At 36.0% G+C, this 19812-nt stretch overlaps 1 protein-coding gene across 1 annotated transcript in view; it reads left to right on the forward strand.

Moving 5' to 3' along the window:
- Positions 1–269: 269 nt before the first annotated feature.
- The window catches only part of LOC121374371, a 129877-nt gene continuing 110334 nt past the window's right edge, over positions 270–19812 (forward strand). Inside the window, exons 1-12 of the mRNA XM_041501473.1 lie at positions 270–377; positions 5164–5245; positions 7601–7677; positions 8752–8865; positions 9700–9825; positions 11034–11190; positions 12361–12578; positions 13818–13940; positions 15812–15924; positions 16007–17005; positions 18384–18680; positions 19194–19310. Coding sequence (XP_041357407.1) covers positions 5236–5245; positions 7601–7677; positions 8752–8865; positions 9700–9825; positions 11034–11190; positions 12361–12578; positions 13818–13940; positions 15812–15924; positions 16007–17005; positions 18384–18680; positions 19194–19310 — 2351 coding nt within the window. The 5' untranslated portion in view covers positions 270–377; positions 5164–5235. The remainder of the gene's footprint in view (positions 378–5163; positions 5246–7600; positions 7678–8751; positions 8866–9699; positions 9826–11033; positions 11191–12360; positions 12579–13817; positions 13941–15811; positions 15925–16006; positions 17006–18383; positions 18681–19193; positions 19311–19812) is intronic.

Below are 19812 nucleotides of genomic sequence, written 5' to 3' on the forward strand. Positions count from 1 at the left end.
CTGGCAAAGAAAATACATGTATACTAAGTACTATACTAGATTGAAAAATAAATAAAAAATTGTGGATTGTGGGCAATCTGATTAAAATTAGCTCTACTGGTCTACCACATGTAGGCCTAATAGTGGAGCTAAATTTAATTAGATTGGATTGTGGGCGGATCCCCTGATGATTTTGCAACAGCCCTACAGCAGTCAATATTGCTGAACACATGTTTATTAATGTATTCACTGTTACTGTGGAAACTAATAAACAAACGAAAATAAAGGTGCGCGAACTCGATTACTTGAACGAAATGTTTCAGAACTAAAACTAGTTTAAATGGAATAGTGTTATCGAGACTATATATTTGGCAACTTGGACTGTTGTCATCAAAAATGTAAGTTTAATTTAATTTATGTTCCTTTTTCTCTAATAAATGCAATATTTTGTGAAGATACAAGTGTTTATTTATCTGAGTAAAATGCATTGACATGATTGCCAGGAATGGCGACACTCTTTTTCGAGATTAATATTACTGCTGTTGTGTTTCCAACGATAACTTATTTTCGATAGTTCAACACATGTATGTATTAATTATGTTTAGCTCTACTGGCGGTATTTCTATTACTGAATATTACAATAGCAATACAAGAGCGACTCAGAAGTCCATACAGAAGAACTCTACCTTAGCATAGTCAGTCAACGGTGACTTGTCATTTCAACTTATTTTCGTGCTTATATCCAATTAAAGGTCAAGCACGCTGTCCTGGGCACACACCTCAGCTATCTGTGGGTTAGTTGTTAGTTGGTTAGTGGTTAGTGAGAGAGAAGAGGGTGTAGTGGCCTTGCACCTACCCATTGAGCCCTTTAGAACTCGCTCTGGGTTGGAGCCGATACCGGGCTGCGAACCCTGTACCTACCGGCCTGTAGTCGATGGCTTAACCACTACGCCACCGAGGCCAGTGTGACTTGTCAGGTTAATTGTTATCTTTTAATTATATAACATAATATATCGTCAATATTCCTAAATGCGTTATGCTTCCAACACTGTTCAGTTTGTTTTCTCATGCACGAACCGTGCAATCAACATCCGATTTGTTGCCGTCTGCTTGTCGTTCAATTGTGAGGTTTGTCTATGATATTTTTATTGACAATAAAGTTCAGACGAGTAAGTATCTAAAGACAAAACTTTACAAACCCATAAAACCATTAATTTTACTAAGTTAATTTTGTTTATTCCTTAAAATTACCATAAATCGGGTCCACATGACTCGTAGAAATTGACTTAAAATTGAGAAAGATGAATTAACATTTTGTGCGTGTCACATGAACTCACGTTCCAGATCAACAAGGCCAAATCATGTGTATAAATTGTGTTATTTAAGAATCGGACCAGAACGTTTGACAAACTGAATTTTTCCGTTTAAAAAAATATTAAACAAAGTGTTTGTCAACTGTGCATAGTTAAGAAACATATATTGTTTCATGTAGTGGCCTTAAAAATAAAACATTTCAGTAAATATCGTATTCATGTTTTTGTCGCTAGGTGAACACAGTTTGGGAGGTCGATGGTATTTATAGTGGTATAGAATAAAAAAAAAAAAATCTAGTACTTAACAACATAATTTTTGTTAGAAAATCTGTCATTAAGACTGAATGTCGCCCCCCCCCCTTTCAAACCCAAGTAGTTTTTTTGGGGGGTGGGGGGGGGAGTGGATTAGGCCACTCTGCACCAGAAAAGGGTAGTATATTTTGTCAATATAAATGTCAGAGAAAATATGATTAAACTATCGGAACGATCTGTCTCTCTCTCTATATATATCTACAAACATCTCATCATCAAGTGACTTGTATAGAAGTGTAATGTTGAACATTTTACTGAAAGTAAAACACCTATATTGCACCATAGCCACGGTTCAACAATGCATAAGCTGTCACCACCCTGCAGTCCAGTAGTCCCTAAATGATAGTAAGAGAACTACTGTTTAAAATTTGACAAAGCACATGTAATGCAGTTGTTAATTTCAAAACATTTCAAACTTGTAACCACCTATAGTCCTTCCCACATGAAATGACTTTTTTCATACTATGGAATTTACTACAAGTTATTTCTGAGCCGATTATTTTTTAAATTGCACAAAAGTATTGTTTTTGTTATTTCCAAAACACTTTTATTTAAAAATTTTCAAACTTAAATTTCATTATTTAAACCAAACTGAAATTATTTATAAAAAAATAATTATAGGAAAATGGGACGGACTATAGTAGGGGCATTTATGGTCTGTGTTTTTTTTATTTTGTACCCTCAAATTATTTTGTGACAGAAAGGCTTTACTGTACTGCAAGCTTTACCAATGCATACAATCACGCATGCATGCACATAGGCACAAACACCCACATAAATACACATATACAGACCAACAGACACACACACACACACACACACACACATACACCCATGCACAATCTAATTAAAATTAGCTCCACTATTACATGTGGATCTAACAGCAGCCCGTTGGAGCTCATGTCCAGTTGACCTTTCATTCGACCAATCAAAACCTTACTTGCAAAATCATGCCAGTGATTTGAAAAGAATTTGAAAACATTCTGGATTATGCCGAGGGTATACGAAATGATTCGGATGAATTACAAAGTAGGCCTATGCCGGAAACTAATTTCAATATAAAATTTTATATAAAATTTGTTTCAAGACGAAAAAAGCCCAACTGTGTATAGCCATAAAATCTGTTTGTACTAGTATACAATCCAGAGTTTATTACTGCACTTATGCCCCTGCTTTTTAATGTTGAAATAGATCAACAAGTTCGCCTATTGCATAAATAGTCTCGCCCGATATTTTTAGAATTTGTATGTTCTCGAGTAATGCTATAAACGGTGAAGTGTAATTGGTCAATAGTTGAATTGTTATTTATAGATGAAATGTCACCTGGATATGGGAGTCCACGCAATGCTGTTAGATCTACCAGGGTAGACCCAGTAGAGCTAATTATAATCAGATTGATACACGCACACACACAGATACACACAAACACACACACACATATACAGACAGACACACACACACACACATGCATGCACACACACACATATTATGGTTGACTTTTTTGTTTTGCCAATGTTTATTAAAAGCAATTATTAATTATATTAAAACAAAATTAAACTATTTAATTAAGGTAATTTTAATTACTGATTATATAATATTAAATCAGAAAGTATCTAAATTAATAGCAATTTTCTCCAGAGTATATTTGCAGGTAGATAATACATTGGACTAAAATAGACAAAATAACCTTGGTAAGACTATCACTAAAAAAAAGAGTAAAGTTTGTTTTATTTAACGACGCCGCTAGAGCACATTGATTTTTTTTATCTTATCATCGGCTATTGGACATCAAATATATGGTCATTCTGACACTGTTTTTTAGAGGAAACCTGCAGTTGCCACATAGGCTACTCTTTTACGAAGGCAGCAAGGGATCTTTTATTTGCACTTCACACAGGCAGGATAGCACAAACCATGGCCTTTGTTGAACCAATTATGGATCACTGGTCGGTGCAAGTGATTTACACCTACCCATTGAGCTTTGCGGAGCACTCACTCAGGGTTTGGAGTTGGTATCTGGATTAAAAATCCCATGCCTCGACTGGGATCCGAACCCAGTACCTACCAGCCTGTAGACTGATGGCCTAACCATCACGCCACCGAGGCCGGTAGACTATCACTAATTACACTGATACAATGTGTACAGGTATAATGAGAAAGGTATTAGAATTACGTACAATACTGTAGATCCTGAAATTAATGCGATCCTAATATTAATGCGAAAAATGTGAGTTTGTGTTATTTGCATTAATAATATGATGCATTTATTTCTAGGTTTTGTCTGTGTGTCCCAAATTATTAAAACAAAAACAAACAAAGATTAAAATTCTAACATATTTATAAAACACAATTGGAAAACAATTCACCGTAGACGAGACAGACTAATTGTCCTATAGTCCAGCAATATGACAGCTGCATGTGATAATTGCAGGTCTTTGGCCACCCTGTCAAAAGCCGACACGATCCATCGTGCATGAATGGGTTTGAACACACTAATACTGAGGTCGACCGTTTCTTTGTTTTTACTGTTTGCTGCAAATTTGTCGTCATACCACTGCAGAGCTTCAAGAATTTTATAAAAATCAACTAGCCATGGAATCAGTGATTTTAAAAATATACTAGCCATGATTAAAAATTCACTAGCCCTACTTTACATACATGTAGTAATAATCAGATAAATCGCCTAAAGAGGGAAATAGAGCTTAAAAACCATTATATTCGGGGTGGGAAGAGGGACAGGATATTTATATTTACAAAATAAGACTTAAATGCAGCATTTGACAAGATATTTTTGTTTCACTAGCCGTTGGGCTAGTTATAATAGTTATTTACTAGCCTAAAACTGAATATCTCTAGCCATGGGAGTGGGGCTACCATAATCTAGAAGCCCTGCACTGGGTGAATTGTTCTTTTATTATGAAATTGCTGTTCTCAGTTGTAATGGTACATGTAATGGTAATTAATGTTTAACCAGATTTAGGTAACTATACATATTACGTAAATGATTGCTGCAAAAATATGCTTGAAGTTGATCTCACCAAAAACATCTGGGACTCGGCAGATTAATTGATGTGTACACTGATCTGTTGGTGAGTTGATCTCATTGAAGACGGCTGATTTAAGGGAAAAGTATACAGACGTGTGTTGTTAATATTTCAAAGGGAGGCCATTTGCATTAATTTCATGTTGCATTTTGCCCACCGTCAATCACATTAATTTAGGGGCGCGTTAATTTTAGGATCTACAGTATGCCATGCCTTTTGTAACAGCAATAGCCGATGTGTATTTTTGTTCTGGGGTGTTAAACATTGATTGATTGATTGATTAATTGGTTGATTGATTGATCCATCCATCCATCCATCCATCCATCCATCCATCCATCCATCCATCCATCCATCCATCCATCCATCCATCCATCCATCCATCCATCCATCCATCCATCCATCCATCCATTCATTCATACATCCATCCATTCAATATACCAATATCAATGTATTCTTTGACTTGGTTTGCTATTCTTAAATCAGGACAACACACTATTAAGGTTATGTATTTTCAGGTTTGTTTCTCTTGCGGCTGATTTGTTGGGTGACTGAAATGCAATGTCTGTGTAAACAGCTGTAAAAGCAAGATGGCTGATGGTGAGTAGTTTTCTACCTTTATTCATAAAAACAAATCTCAGCAACACCAAAAATGTAAAGGGAATGGAAATTTTAAAAACTAATTATTATTGTCTCATTGTGTCCTTTTCATATTTCCTTGAAGAGTAATTTGTTCCAACAACTTTAAAATTGTCATACTTTTTATAAGTACTCTTAAAGGTAGATTAAACTCCAACAAGAGCCTTATGTATTGGAAAGATGCATACCCAGATCACCAACATATACTGACACTTTAACATTTGAAAAATGTATAATTTTAGAATTAATAAAAACCCGTGATTATTCCTGCTAACTGGGGGCAGCCATTTTGTTTCGTTTTTGTGACATCCGGTGTTATAGCTTGGGGCGAAGTGACGTCAGCTCAGGTCCAACTTCTCAACATAAATGACTTGATAGTTTAATAAACTATTTAACTAAATATATTTCAGTTTGCATCAATATAATGAAATGGAGTTATAGTATTTTTTTCTTTTAAAAAATCCAAAGAAAAATGCATATTATTAGGCCTATTGGTAGGATACGTTCGGGCAAAAACGACCAATCACGATACCCAAGTGATAATTTTCTTTTCTCTGGGACTACGTAATTGGTCAGTTTTATGATTTTAGATGGGGAAAGTCTACTCAATCAAGGGTTTTACAGAATTACTTACAGTAATAAAGCTGGTAAAGTCCATTACGATTTGAAGTTATCACACAATACCCTGTGATCTTAATAAAAGAGGCACGCCTTTTTAGTGTGTCTAGACACTGTCTAGGGACCGTCTAAATATACACCTGCCAATCAAGAACCACAGGTACAGGCCACGGAAAGAAAATACCAATTAAGCAAGAAAACACTCTGACTATTATTTCAGTACGTGGGTTAATTTATATACAAAATATAATACAGTTATTTCAACACTTTGACAATGGTGGTTTATTTTGTATTGAAAAATAAACCACATATACACGTTGCTGTGTTACTGGGATAGATATTATTACAGAACATTGCTATGCATCCGCAAAAATCAGGTATGTTTTGTTTTTTCAGTTCGAAGGCTAATTCCTGACGTGACACGTTAGGTATTACGTAACCACCAACTCACCAGAGGGCGTATTCACTGGGATGGTACAAAATGGCTGCACCCATTACATATAATAGCCGTCACATTTAACCGTTTTATTAATTAACTATACGATTATACTTGTTGATATTAAGCAATAATGTGCATTATGTATCGTTGAATATGCACACCAGTCCAAAAGCCTTGCTTTAGCATTCCTACTCTTAACCATGTGTCAAACTAATCATGTGTTATTAGTTTGTTTTGTTTAATAACACTACTAGAGCACATCAATTCATTAATCATTGGCTATAGAAGTGAAACATGTTTCTAGTTCCAACCAGTACATCACAACTAGTATATCAAAGGCCATGGTATGTGCTATCCTGTCTGTGGGATGGTGCATATAAAGATTCCTTGCTATTAATAGAAAATGTAGCGGTTTTCCTCTCTACATATGTGTCAAAATGACCAAATGTTTGACCTCCTTCTTCTTCTTTTCGTTCGCTTGTTGACTACACGTCGAGGCCAGCAGTGACTATGAATGATATGGTTCTCTGTAGATCACTTCTTGTGCCATCACGTCATTATTGTGCAGAAATGTAGTCATAATAGCTGTTGATGCATGGTATTGTGGTCTATTAGAGTGCGCTGTGCGGCCCAATACCTTTCACTTCAGCACTTGAGGTTTCTGTTAAGGTTACCTCACCCTTAGTCCATATCAGTCTAGCCTCTACCTATTGATCAGTCCAGCTTGGGTGTCCCTAACAGAAGCCAATGCTCCTGCTTTCATAGCTCTCTGGGTCACTGAGACATAAAAGCCCCCTCACCACGTCAAGGAATGGACTATGAAGGGGGTTTGACTTCCAATAGCCAATGATTAATAAATCACTGTGTTCTTGTGGTGTCGTTAAACAAAAGAAACTTTTTATGGAAGTCAAATATTTGGTAATTATGACATGTAGTCTTTGGAAAAACCAACTACCTTTTCCCCATTAGCATGAAAGGATCTTTCATATGGCCATTCCGATAGTCAGGATATTCATACCACAGCTTTTGATATACTAGTCATGGGGCATGCACTAGTTGGAATGTGTTAAAACCCAGTCAATGAGTGGATCCACTGAGGGAGTTTGAACCTACAACCCAAGCATCTCAGGCAAGCTAAATCCCACTATATATTAGTGACCAAATAGCCATGATTATAAAAGGTACAGAGGTGTTATTACACAGACATTCCTGTCGTTACGTTCTGGCACTGTAGGCTGCAATTATGATTTGTTTTTCAGGTGAGGCTAAACAGATGTGGGCAGACCTCGAAGATGAGACATTCTTTCTCGGAGCTGTCCCGCTTCAGAAATTTAAAGTATTCTTTCTAAAGTTTTTCTTTATGATCAAGTTTGTTTATCTCAGAATGTTTTTTTTTCTTTGCTTTTGTTTTGTTTGTTTTGCTTATTAATTTTGGTTGTTCAGGTAACAGTACATTCGTTAACAAACTAACAGAGAAATATTTTTAAGTTTTTAAATTTTTATTAAATTTTAAAAGTTAAATTATAGAAAGTTAACACTGAAAATGTAAACGTCTATCTTCTTATACACTTTTCATCAGATAGTTCTGCAACTTGGTACTATGATTCTCTGGATAATTTTACACAAACTAATAGGGAGATTTTAGGAAATTTTGAATTTCTGAATTTTTATTAAATAAAAACATTTTAAATAGAAATTTTACATTTAAGTTAAAAGTCTATCTTCTACTTTTGATTGGATAGTACTTAAACCTAGTATAAGTATTATCAGTGTCAGTGTTCATGATCTAATAGAGAGATATTTTGAAAATGTGGAATTTAATTTTTTAAATTATTATTAAATTAAAAAAGTTTAAATAAAAATTTAATGATGAAAATTTAAAACTATGTCTTTTTCTAGAGTTTTGAGTGGATGGTTCTGAAACTTAGTATAAGTATTCTTAGGAGCAGGCTTCATAAATTATGAGAGATATATTTTGGAAATTGTGAATTATTATTAAATTTAAAAAATTTAAAATTTAAAATTTAAAAGTCTGTTTTCTTCTAGAGTTTTGATCAAATAGTTCTGAAACTTGGTACTATTATTCTCTGGGGCAGTCCTCTCAAACTAAGAGAAATAGTGTGGAAGTTTTGAATTTGTTGATAAATTAATAAAAAATTAACATTAGCTGGTCTTTACAAATTAATATAATTATTATCTACAATTGAAAATTAAATAGTGGAGCTCTATAGGTGGAAATATCATTTTGTTCATTCATGCATTAAATTTAGGACATGAAATGAGTTTCATATAATTTCTTTTGCACAAACCATAAATAGTTTATGCAAACTTTTAATTTCCGGAGACTTGTGAAACTAGAAAAGTGGAAATAAAACCTGGCTCCAATAGAACATTTTATTTTTGTTTTTAGCAACAGCTGGAAGAGAATAAGAAGGCAGAGCTCGATCTAAGTTTTGATACAAGTACGCCAGGATACTGTACCGATGCTGTGCTCAAAGTCTGGAGAGACGTGTATCTTACTCGGGTATGGTTTTTAAGAAGAAGATATTATAAAAACAATCATAATATTACTTAGTTTTAGTCTCATTTCAAACAGTAATCACTAAATATGAATTAAACAGTCTGTTTGTTAGTTGATATGAATCATTGACAAATCAGTTTTTGAGATATTAAAAAAAAACCCACCCCACAACAACACATAAATTTCAGAAAATTGTTTTATGCCACCAAACAACTGTGCACACCTACGTATATTTTTAATTTGATAATCAAGTACGAGCCGTATATGGGGTGTGTGGGGGCTGATGTATAATCTTTAGAGTTGGGAGAGGAATACTCCCCTGGTCTCCCCAGTTTCAACATGTATGCAGCATGATTTTTTACTTATTTGAAGCAATAATTGCTGAAGAAGAGAAGTGGTTTCTTTTCTCAACATGATGGTATCAACATCTCATTGTTTGATCAGTAGTAATTTATTTTGCTTTTGTTTTCGTCAGAAATTGTAAGTGCTAGGTCAGCAAGGGTAAAATGTAGGTTGCAAAATAAATTTACCAAGATTTTAAAAAAAGGATGCCAGTCACTTTGATCATTACTATTATCTTATTTAGCTAAAGTATTCCATACTTTTTGTTATAAAAATACATAAAATATTTACATTTTGTTCATATTGAAAGACTACTTTGAATCTAGACTTTTGAAAATATTTGTAACTTATGATTTTGAAAACCCCTAAATGACTAAAATGCATGACAGTGTCTAATTTTTATGTACGTTAGTATCATATTTAAATCTTGATGGTTATTGCTTAATCTGGTATAGAAATTAAAATTATTGTTCTTTTTCCCTCCCACCAATTCAGGTCAAGAAGGATGCCACATACGGGAGCCGGCTCAAAAAGGTTGATCTGCGATGCTGTTCCTTGCTCACGGATGTCGGGATTGGATGGCTGGCTGAAATTGTCAAATATTCTCCAGATCTCAATACAGTAATTGTTTACCTTCCACTGGAATGAGAGAAAAAAAATATTAATGATGTTGAGCACATTTTAAAGTATTGTTATGTAGTGTTAAAAATAGGCTTATATTACTTTTGATATTTGGCGAAGATAGTGAGAGCAGAAACCTACTAGTGCTATCTAGCCTTTTGTTACTGAATAACAGTAAGGAACATCTTATATGCACTTTCATACAGACAGAATAGCACATACCATGGTTCTTCATAAGTAACTAAAGAGACCAGTGATGTATTTATTAACATTCAGATGAGAGAGTGGGCTCTGTATTATTTTAGATGATCATAGAGTTTGGTGTATGTACAGACATTTCCATTCAGTTTCCATGCTAATGCTGATGCATAGCTTCTGTAATCTGACTTCAGTGGACTTGGTTTGAGTTTGGAGTTTTCCATCTCCTAGGAGAGTCCCTTACTAGGATTCTGAGCCTTTCCAGCCCAGTTTTGATTTTGGAGTTTGCTTCTCCTAGACAGTTGTCTTTCTTGACTCACGTCCTCTGTCTGTCCAGTCCGTATTAGTCTAGTCTCTACCCTTTGACCAGTTCAGCTTGGGTGACCCTACCAGGAGCTGATGCTCCAGCTGGCATAGCTCTCCGAGTCATTGAGACATGCAAGCTACCTCACCACATCAAGGAATGGACCATGAGATAGTATTATTTTAGAGATTGGGGTGTTAGTGAATGTGGCCCTCTCCCACTTCCGACGCCTATGCCTTTGACGTAGCGGTTTTGGGGCACTGGTTGGGATGGGAAAAATCTGAGATCACTGAGGATCATCGATCTTGCTACCCATTGAACCCAGACGATATATGCCTGATTTAATAATAATGTGCTTCTATTACAATGTGAGAACACATCCCTTAAACTGGATTTCCTTGGCAGGTTTGGTGGGACGTATCCCAGTGGTAAAGCACTGGTATATCAAAGGCCGTGGTATGTGTTATCCGATCTGTGGAATGGTGCTTATAAAAGATCCGTTGTTACTAATGGAACAATGTAGTGAGTTTCCTCTCTAAGATTGATTAAGAAGATTTGTAAAACTGATATATATCTATGTCATAAAAATTAATTAGCAAAACCTATTTTTAGTTAATTTTGTTTTATAATTTAATGGTTTTGGTTCTAATTTTTATTTCAGCAGATGTGTGTAATAAAGTCTTGTTATCAATGTTCATTGTTACAGATACAGATTGATGGGTGTACGAAGGTAACTGACTGTGGGTTGTCTGCCCTCAAACTGGCTGCCATGTCAGTTCAGGTCTCTGCCATGGCGACGTCTGTGACACACTTGAACTTGGGCAGCCTGACCAGAGGATGTCCTCTGCTGATTGATGTCAAAAGTAAATACATTAAAATATATCAAGGGTTGACAACCGGAATTGGCTGCGTTAAAAAATCATGTTAAAAAAATAAAACAGGTTTTAGTTTGAAATATTTTTTCCAAAAATCAGAAGAAAAAAAATTGTTTGATGTTCTTAAGCCATTTAGCTTTGCATCGCTGAGTTATTTGTATGTCACCCCTAAACTACATTAAAACAATATAAATAAAAACAAAATAGTAGACCGAATTCAGATAAAAAGCCTTGTTCAAGAGATTCCTTTTCGGAGCTCGTCCGTTGACTGTAAATCATTCTAATCTATCATTCAACAATGCATCTATCTTCTTTCATTGCATGTATCTTCTACAGATGTAATGTCAACCATTCATCCAGTTAATTCTTTTATATAGGTAAATAATTATAGGATATTAAACACGCTTCCATTGTATCATGTTTTTGTCCCAAGTGAAATAATTTTCAATTATCATGAGCTTTAGCAAGTGACAATAAAAATTATTTAATGAGGGACATAAATACAATATGAAATGGCAGCTAGTTTAATATCCTATTTATTACCCATAATTGATCTTAATTTATATCAATAATCTCATTTGGTTGATGCTCCAGTAAGGTTGTAGTGTGCCAATCATTGACGTCATTGTATGATGTATATATGTATATTGTGTTAGTCCCACTAGACGTTCTAGTGGGATGTAACACTGATATGTACCAAAATATTTTTAACCTTATGGGTAATAATTAAATTTCTGTTACATTCATTACAGTTTAACATCATCCCATTGGTCCAGCCATTGCAATGCAAGTTTGTTCATTCCTCATTAAATGTAAAAATAACGTCTGGGAACGTCATATCTGATGACGTCACTTTATATTGACACTTTATCTTAAGAAAAAGAAAACAAAATAAAATATGAACTTTTAGTGTTATTATTAGTAAGTATGTTTCAAATTTAATTATAAGTATTGTCTGTTATTTCTTTTAAATCATCTGCAAACTTATGTGAGAATGGCTTCGCTAATTCACACAGTTTGTGGATGTTGTGGGTTTTTTATACCCTGATGAATGGAAAAGAAATAACAGACAATCCTTAATTAACTCTGCTTGGCACCCAATAGATGATATATTGTTGAAGCTGGGGTGTTACTAAACACTAGTTGATTCTTCTACAGCTGAACAGGTTGAAGAACACCTCCAGGGGCACGTGTTGGTCGTTCCCCACGACAAGATGAAAACAAGTTTTTCTGAATACCTCAAGTCCAAGTCACTCAGTCAGCGTGAGATTCTACATCATATCACCAGCTGGACACTGGACAACTGGAACGTTGCTGTTACTGAGATTCCATATAACAATGTATGTGTTCAAAATAAAGATAGTCTGGAGCAGAATTGATCCCATACTTCATTAAATGTGCATTTGATGATGACCTAAATTGTAAATAAAAATCTAAATAAAATAAAATAATGGTGTTTCACAAGAAGAAATCAAGTTGTTGATCTATTCTCAATTGCTTGTTGTAAAATGTTGATTGTATTAATATTTTTTATCAGACCTCTACCGGTCCAACCAAAGGGCTTCTATAGGTTTCATCTCCATCGATCTGTCCATTTGTCTGGTTGTTTGTCCATCTGTCCCACATATATTTTTTCAACTTGTTTTGTAATGCTTCATTTAGGGACAAAGTTGAAGTCATTAAAATTGCCTAAGCTACAAGGTGATGTGTTGGAAAGCATTTAGGGTACCAATGCAAATGAGGGGTCACCAGGACCAGTGAGCAGGGTCCAAGGCGGATCTATACCACAAATAATGCCTGATATATAATAATATATATATTAATATTGTGATGCACAATGAAATTTGGAGCCAAAATGAAGTCATTATTGACAAGATCGAAGTCATTAAAGTTGCCTTGCCTATATGACTGGCCTCGGTGGCGCAGTGGTTAAGCCATCGGACTATAGGCCGGTAAGTACAGGGTTTGCAGCCTGATACCGGCTCCAACCTAGAGTGAGTTCTTCAGGGCTCAATGGGTAAGTGTAAGGCCACTACACCCTCTTCTCTCTCACTACCCACTAACCAACTAACAACTAACCCACTGTCCTGGATAGACAGCCCAGAGAGCTGAGGTGTGTGCCCAGGACAGCATGCTTAAATCTTAATTGGATATAAGCACGAAAATAAGTTGAAATGAATGGCTATATGGTGATGTAATGGAAAGCCTTTAGGGTTCGAAAGCTAATGAGGGCCCACCATGGCCACTGAGGAGGGCCCAGGGCAGATGAGGACAACATAAATATATATATAAATATATACACACACACACACACACACACACACACACACACACATTCTGTCCAATCCCAATCCATGCTTTTAGAAAATACCCCAAAACACCCACACCCACACACCCACATAAATCTTGGAACTTTGGACTGACCAAAGACTGACTGATATGTATATATTTTGCCTAAGAATAAATGTCGGCATTATCAAATGTTTGACATCCAACAGCTGATGATTTAATTTTAAATCCGTGTGCTGTAGTAATGTCATTAAACAAAACAAACTTTATCATTGTCTATTTTATGAGGCTCCTTAAATATTGTTTATGACATTTTGTACTTCCAGCCATTGTTTGAGAGTTTGGTACCCAAGAATCCAACACAGGTTGTAATTCCGTTTGATGCATCATTGGAACTGGCAGAAATCAAATCTCACATTGCGAAAACTATCACCCGAATTCTCAGCAAGGTTTGACATTTGTAATCATATATTTGTGGCTGCTACCTTTTTCTCAAACATATACTCACGGCCAAAAGAAACTTTACAAGTATTATATTTGAATTTGTGGGGAAACGGCAAATAATAAGAATAACATTATTTGTGATATTATTTAATAGTTCAATACCAAATGTACATCATCAACAAAAGCAACATGACTGCAGGTAACAATTACGTCATAATGTGAAAGTTACACGTGGGGTCAGAAACCAAATTTACACTGAAATGTCACCCAATGAAGTCGAGCAGAATGAGGTATTTTAGACTCGATAATGTCTCTAATAACGTGTGTAACCCCAGTGAGCTCGGATACATGCATGCACACGTCTTCGCATAGATGTAGTCAGCCTTCTGATTATGTCATTCGGGATGCATCGCCAGGGATGTCACTAGGGATTGTTGCAGTTGTTGGCTGTTGAGTGGGGGCTGTTGTCTCTGTCGAATCTGGCGATCAAGGTAGTCCCAAAGATGTTCTATAGGTGACATGTCTGGAGAGTGTGCAGGCCATGGCAAGACGTTAACGTTGTTCTGATAGAGGAAGTCCTGAGCAACGTGAGGTCTCGCATTATCCTGCTGGAACATGATCCCTTGAGGCTGTTGCTGTAGGAATGGCATAACAACTGGTCTTTGCACTTCATCCCTGTAACGTTGAGCGTTCAGATGGCCATCAATGATGTCAAGTTCAGTGGTCTGATTGCCACAGATGCCTCCCCACACCATCACACTACCACCTCCGAAAGGTTTGACTTCATTAACGCAACAACGGGCTGTACGTTCTCCTCTACGCCGATACACTCTTATTCTCCCATCCCCATGGAACAGGCAGAACCTACTCATCAGAAAAGAGTACCATTCGCCAATCACGAATCAGCCAATGCCTCACATGCCTGGCCCATCGTAGTCTAAGCCAACGGTGTTGGTCTGTCAATGTGGTCCCATGGTAGGGTCTGTAGGCTCTGATACCAGCAGCACCTAATTTTCTTGACACAGTGTGTCTACTCACACGGTGGCCGAATGCCGTTGCCGCTGATGACGTCACCGTTGGAAAACAATTACGTAGGTGTAATGTTCGTAGATATCGGTCATCCCGTTGAGTTGTGACACGTGGTCTACCCGTTCTTGGCCTGTCTGATGTCCGACCTGTCTGTTGGTATCGAGTTATCAGGTTACCAACAGCAACTCTGGAACATCCAAACATCCTTGCAACCTCAGCGTTAGATGCCCCCATTTGTATCATGCCTATGGCTCGCTCGCATTGTTCTACAGTAAGTTGTGGCATTCTTTTGGTGGTTTTCTATCAAATGCATATTCTTATTTTTATGTTTATTGAAATAATCACAGGGTTTTTTAATTATCTAAGAGACTTTAAAAAGGAGACTGGTTTAGAAAGTGAAAGAAAAACAGAAAAATAAAAGAGAAAAAGGATGTGGTACCCCATAAGAAATAGGAAGGATTCGAGTATGGGGAATAATAGAGGGACAGAAAAGGAGAAGGTGATAGAATGGGGAAGTTTTGGAAGATTTGTTTTACAACATGTATTTCCAGACTGCCATTTTCTTGATGATGAAAGTGTTGCAGTTAAACTTAATTCAGATAAAGTAAATGATTCTTTTGTTTACTGAATTGTCTGAAATATTTTACACATTTCTGTCTGAAATATAGCAAATGTTTATGGTCTGTAGATTAGATGTAACCATTGCATATTTGTCCAGCACACAAGTCAGTTTGAATTTGACAAAAGAGCCAACGTGATGGTCTTGTCTGTAGGTATGTGCTAATCATTAAGCTGCTGTCAAAAAGAATCCACTTTTACTAAAAGACAGTTTTGTGGTTGTTTGCAGGAGACAGTTAACCCACCTCACAAAGATTTCGACTTGAAGATTGTGAGCAGTGATTTCTTCCTTGACACCCAGTTGGTAGAGAAATGTGTCTGGAATCCAGATGGTGTTTTCAGGTTGGTATTTTGTTTTTCCTCATCTTAAAAATGTGAGGTATCTTAGAAATCTACAAAATCTTAGAGATGTTGGGTATTTTAGGGATCTCAGGAATCTTAGAGATATTAGATATTTTAGGGATCTCGGGAATCTTAGAGTTGTGAGGTATCTTGGAGATCTCAGGAATCTTAGAAATGTGAGGTATGTTAGAGTTCTCAGGAATCATAGAGATGTGAGGTATCTTATGGATCTCAGGAATCTTAGAGATGTGAGGTATCTTAGAGATCTCAGGAATCAGAGAGATGTGAGGTATGTTAGAGATCTCAGGAATCTTAGAGATGTGAGGTATCTTAGATATCTCAGGAATCTTAGAGATGTCAGGTATCTTAGAGAACTAAGGAATCTTAGAAATATTAGATATTTTAGGGATCTCAGGAATCTTAGAGATGTGAGGTATCTTAGAGGTCTCAGGAATTTAAGAAATGTGAGGTATCTTAGAGATTTCAGGAATCTTAGAGATGTGAGGTATCTTACAGATCTTAGGAATCTTAGAGATATGAGGTATCTTAGGGATCTCAGGAATCTTAAAGATGTGAGGTATCTTAGAGATCTCAGGAATCATAGAGATGTGAGGTATCTTAGAGATCTCAGGAATCTTAGAGATGTGAGGTATGTTAGAGATCTCAGGAATCTTAGAGATGTGAGGTATCTTAGAGATATCAGGAATCTTAGAGACATAAGGTATGTTAGAGATCTAAGGAATCTTAGAGGTGTGAGGTATCTTAGAGATCTCAGGAATTTAAGAAATGTGAGGTATCTTAGAGATCTCAGGACTCATAGAGATGTGAGGTATCTTAGGGATCTCGGGAATCTTAGAGATATTAGATATTTTAAAGATCTCAGGAATCTTAGAGATGTGAGGTATCTTAGGGATCTCAGGAATCTTAGAGATGTGAGGTATCTTAGAGATCTCAGGAATCTTAGAGATGTGAGGTATCTTAGGGATCTCAGGAATCTTAGAGGTATTAGATATTTTAGAGAACTCAGTAATCTTAGAGATGTGAGGTATCTTAGTAATCTCAGGAATCTTAGAGATGTGAGGTATCTTAGAGATATTAGATATTTTAGGGATCTTAGGAATCTTAGAGATGTGAGGTATCTTAGACATATTAGATATTTTAGAGATCTCATCTCAGGAATCTTAGAGATGTGAGGTATCTTAGAGAACTCAGGAATCTTAGAGATGTGAGGTATCTTAGAGATGTGAGGTATCTTACAGATCTTAGGAATCTTAGAGATGTGAGGTATCTTAGGGATCTCAGGAATCTTAGAGATGTAAGGTATCTTAGGGATCTCAGGAATTTACAGGTATTATATATTTTAGAGATCTCTGGAATCTTAGAGATGTGAGGTATCTTAGGGATCTCAGGAATCTTATATGTGAGGTATCTTAGAGATCTAAGGAATCTTAGAGATATTAGATATTTTAGGGATCTCAGGAATCTTAGAGATGTGAGATATCTTAGAGATCCCAGGAATTTAAGAAATGTGAGGTATCTTAGAGATCTCAGGAATCATAGAGATGTGAGGTATCTTAGGGATCTCAGGAATCTTAGAGATGTGAGGTATCTTAGAGAACTAAGGAATCTTAGAGATATTAGATATTTTAGGGATCTCAGGAATCTTAGAGATGTGAGGTATCTTAGAGGTCTCAGGAATTTAAGAAATGTGAGGTATCTTAGAGATTTCAGGAATCTTAGAGATGTGAGGTATCTTACAGATCTTAGGAATCTTAGAGATGTGAGGTATCTTAGGGATCTCAGGAATCTTAAGAGGTATTAGATGTTTTAGAGATCTCAGGAATCTTAGAGATATAAGGTATGTTAGAGATCTAAGGAATCTTAGAGGTGTGAGGTATCTTAGAGATCTCAGGAATTTAAGAAATGTGAGGTATCTTAGAGATCTCAGGACTCATAGAGATGTGAGGTATCTTAGGGATCTCGGGAATCTTAGAGATATTAGATATTTTAAAGATCTCAGGAATCTTAGAGATGTGAGGTATCTTAGGGATCTCAGGAATCTTAGAGATGTGAGGTATCTTAGAGATCTAAGGAATCTTAGAGATGTAAGGTATCTTAGGGATCTCAGGAATTTAGAGGTATTAGATATTTTAGAGATCTCAGTAATCTTAGAGATGTGAGCTATCTTAGTAATCTCAGGAATCTTAGAGATGTGAGGTATCTTAGAGATATTAGATATTTTAGGGATCTCAGGAATCTTAGAGATGTGAGGTATCTTAGAGATATTAGATATTTTAGAGATCTCAGGAATCTTAGAGATGTGAGGTATCTTAGGGATCTCAGGAATTTAGAGGTATTAGATATTTTAGAGATCTCAGGAATCTTAGAGATGTGAGGTATCTTAGGGATCTCAGGTATCTTAGAGATGTGAGGTATTTTAGAGATATTAGATATTTTAGGGATCTCAGGAATCTTAGAGATGTGAGGTATCTTAGAGATATTAGATATTTTAGAGATCTCAGGAGTCTTAGAGATGTGAGGTATCTTAGAGATCTCAGGAATCTTAGAGATGTGAGGTATCTTAGAGGTCTCAGGAATTTAAGAAATGTGAGGTATCTTAGAGATTTCAGGAATCTTAGAGATGTGAGGTATCTTAGAGGTCTCAGGAATTTAAGAAATGTGAGGTATCTTAGAGATTTCAGGAATCTTAGAGATGTGAGGTATCTTAGAGATCTTAGGAATCTTAGAGATATGAGGTATCTTAGGGATCTCAGGAATCTTAAGAGGTATTAGATGTTTTAGAGATCTCAGGAATCTTAGAGATATAAGGTATGTTAGAGATCTAAGGAATCTTAGAGGTGTGAGGTATCTTAGAGATCTCAGGAATTTAAGAAATGTGAGGTATCTTAGAGATCTCAGGACTCATAGAGATGTGAGGTATCTTAGGGATCTCGGGAATCTTAGAGATATTAGATATTTTAAAGATCTCAGGAATCTTAGAGATGTGAGGTATCTTAGGGATCTCAGGAATCTTAGAGATGTGAGGTATCTTAGAGATCTAAGGAATCTTAGAGATGTGAGGTATCTTAGGGATCTCAGGAATTTAGAGGTATTAGATATTTTAGAGAACTCAGTAATCTTAGAGATGTGAGGTATCTTAGTAATCTCAGGAATCTTAGAGATGTGAGGTATCTTAGAGATATTAGATATTTTAGGGATCTTAGGAATCTTAGAGATGTGAGGTATCTTAGAGATATTAGATATTTTAGAGATCTCAGGAATCTTAGAGATGTGAGGTATCTTAGAGAACTCAGGAATCTTAGAGATGTGAGGTATCTTAGAGATGTGAGGTATCTTACAGATCTTAGGAATCTTAGAGATGTGAGGTATCTTAGGGATCTCAGGAATCTTAGAGATGTAAGGTATCTTAGGGATCTCAGGAATTTACAGGTATTATATATTTTAGAGATCTCTGGAATCTTAGAGATGTGAGGTATCTTAGGGATCTCAGGAATCTTATATGTGAGGTATCTTAGAGATCTAAGGAATCTTAGAGATATTAGATATTTTAGGGATCTCAGGAATCTTAGAGATGTGAGATATCTTAGAGATCCCAGGAATTTAAGAAATGTGAGGTATCTTAGAGATCTCAGGAATCATAGAGATGTGAGGTATCTTAGGGATCTCAGGAATCTTAGAGATGTGAGGTATCTTAGAGAACTAAGGAATCTTAGAGATATTAGATATTTTAGGGATCTCAGGAATCTTAGAGATGTGAGGTATCTTAGAGGTCTCAGGAATTTAAGAAATGTGAGGTATCTTAGAGATTTCAGGAATCTTAGAGATGTGAGGTATCTTACAGATCTTAGGAATCTTAGAGATGTGAGG

This window comes from Gigantopelta aegis, chromosome 6 (assembly GCF_016097555.1).
Source record: "Gigantopelta aegis isolate Gae_Host chromosome 6, Gae_host_genome, whole genome shotgun sequence".
Taxonomy (NCBI): Eukaryota; Metazoa; Mollusca; class Gastropoda; order Neomphalida; family Peltospiridae; genus Gigantopelta; species Gigantopelta aegis.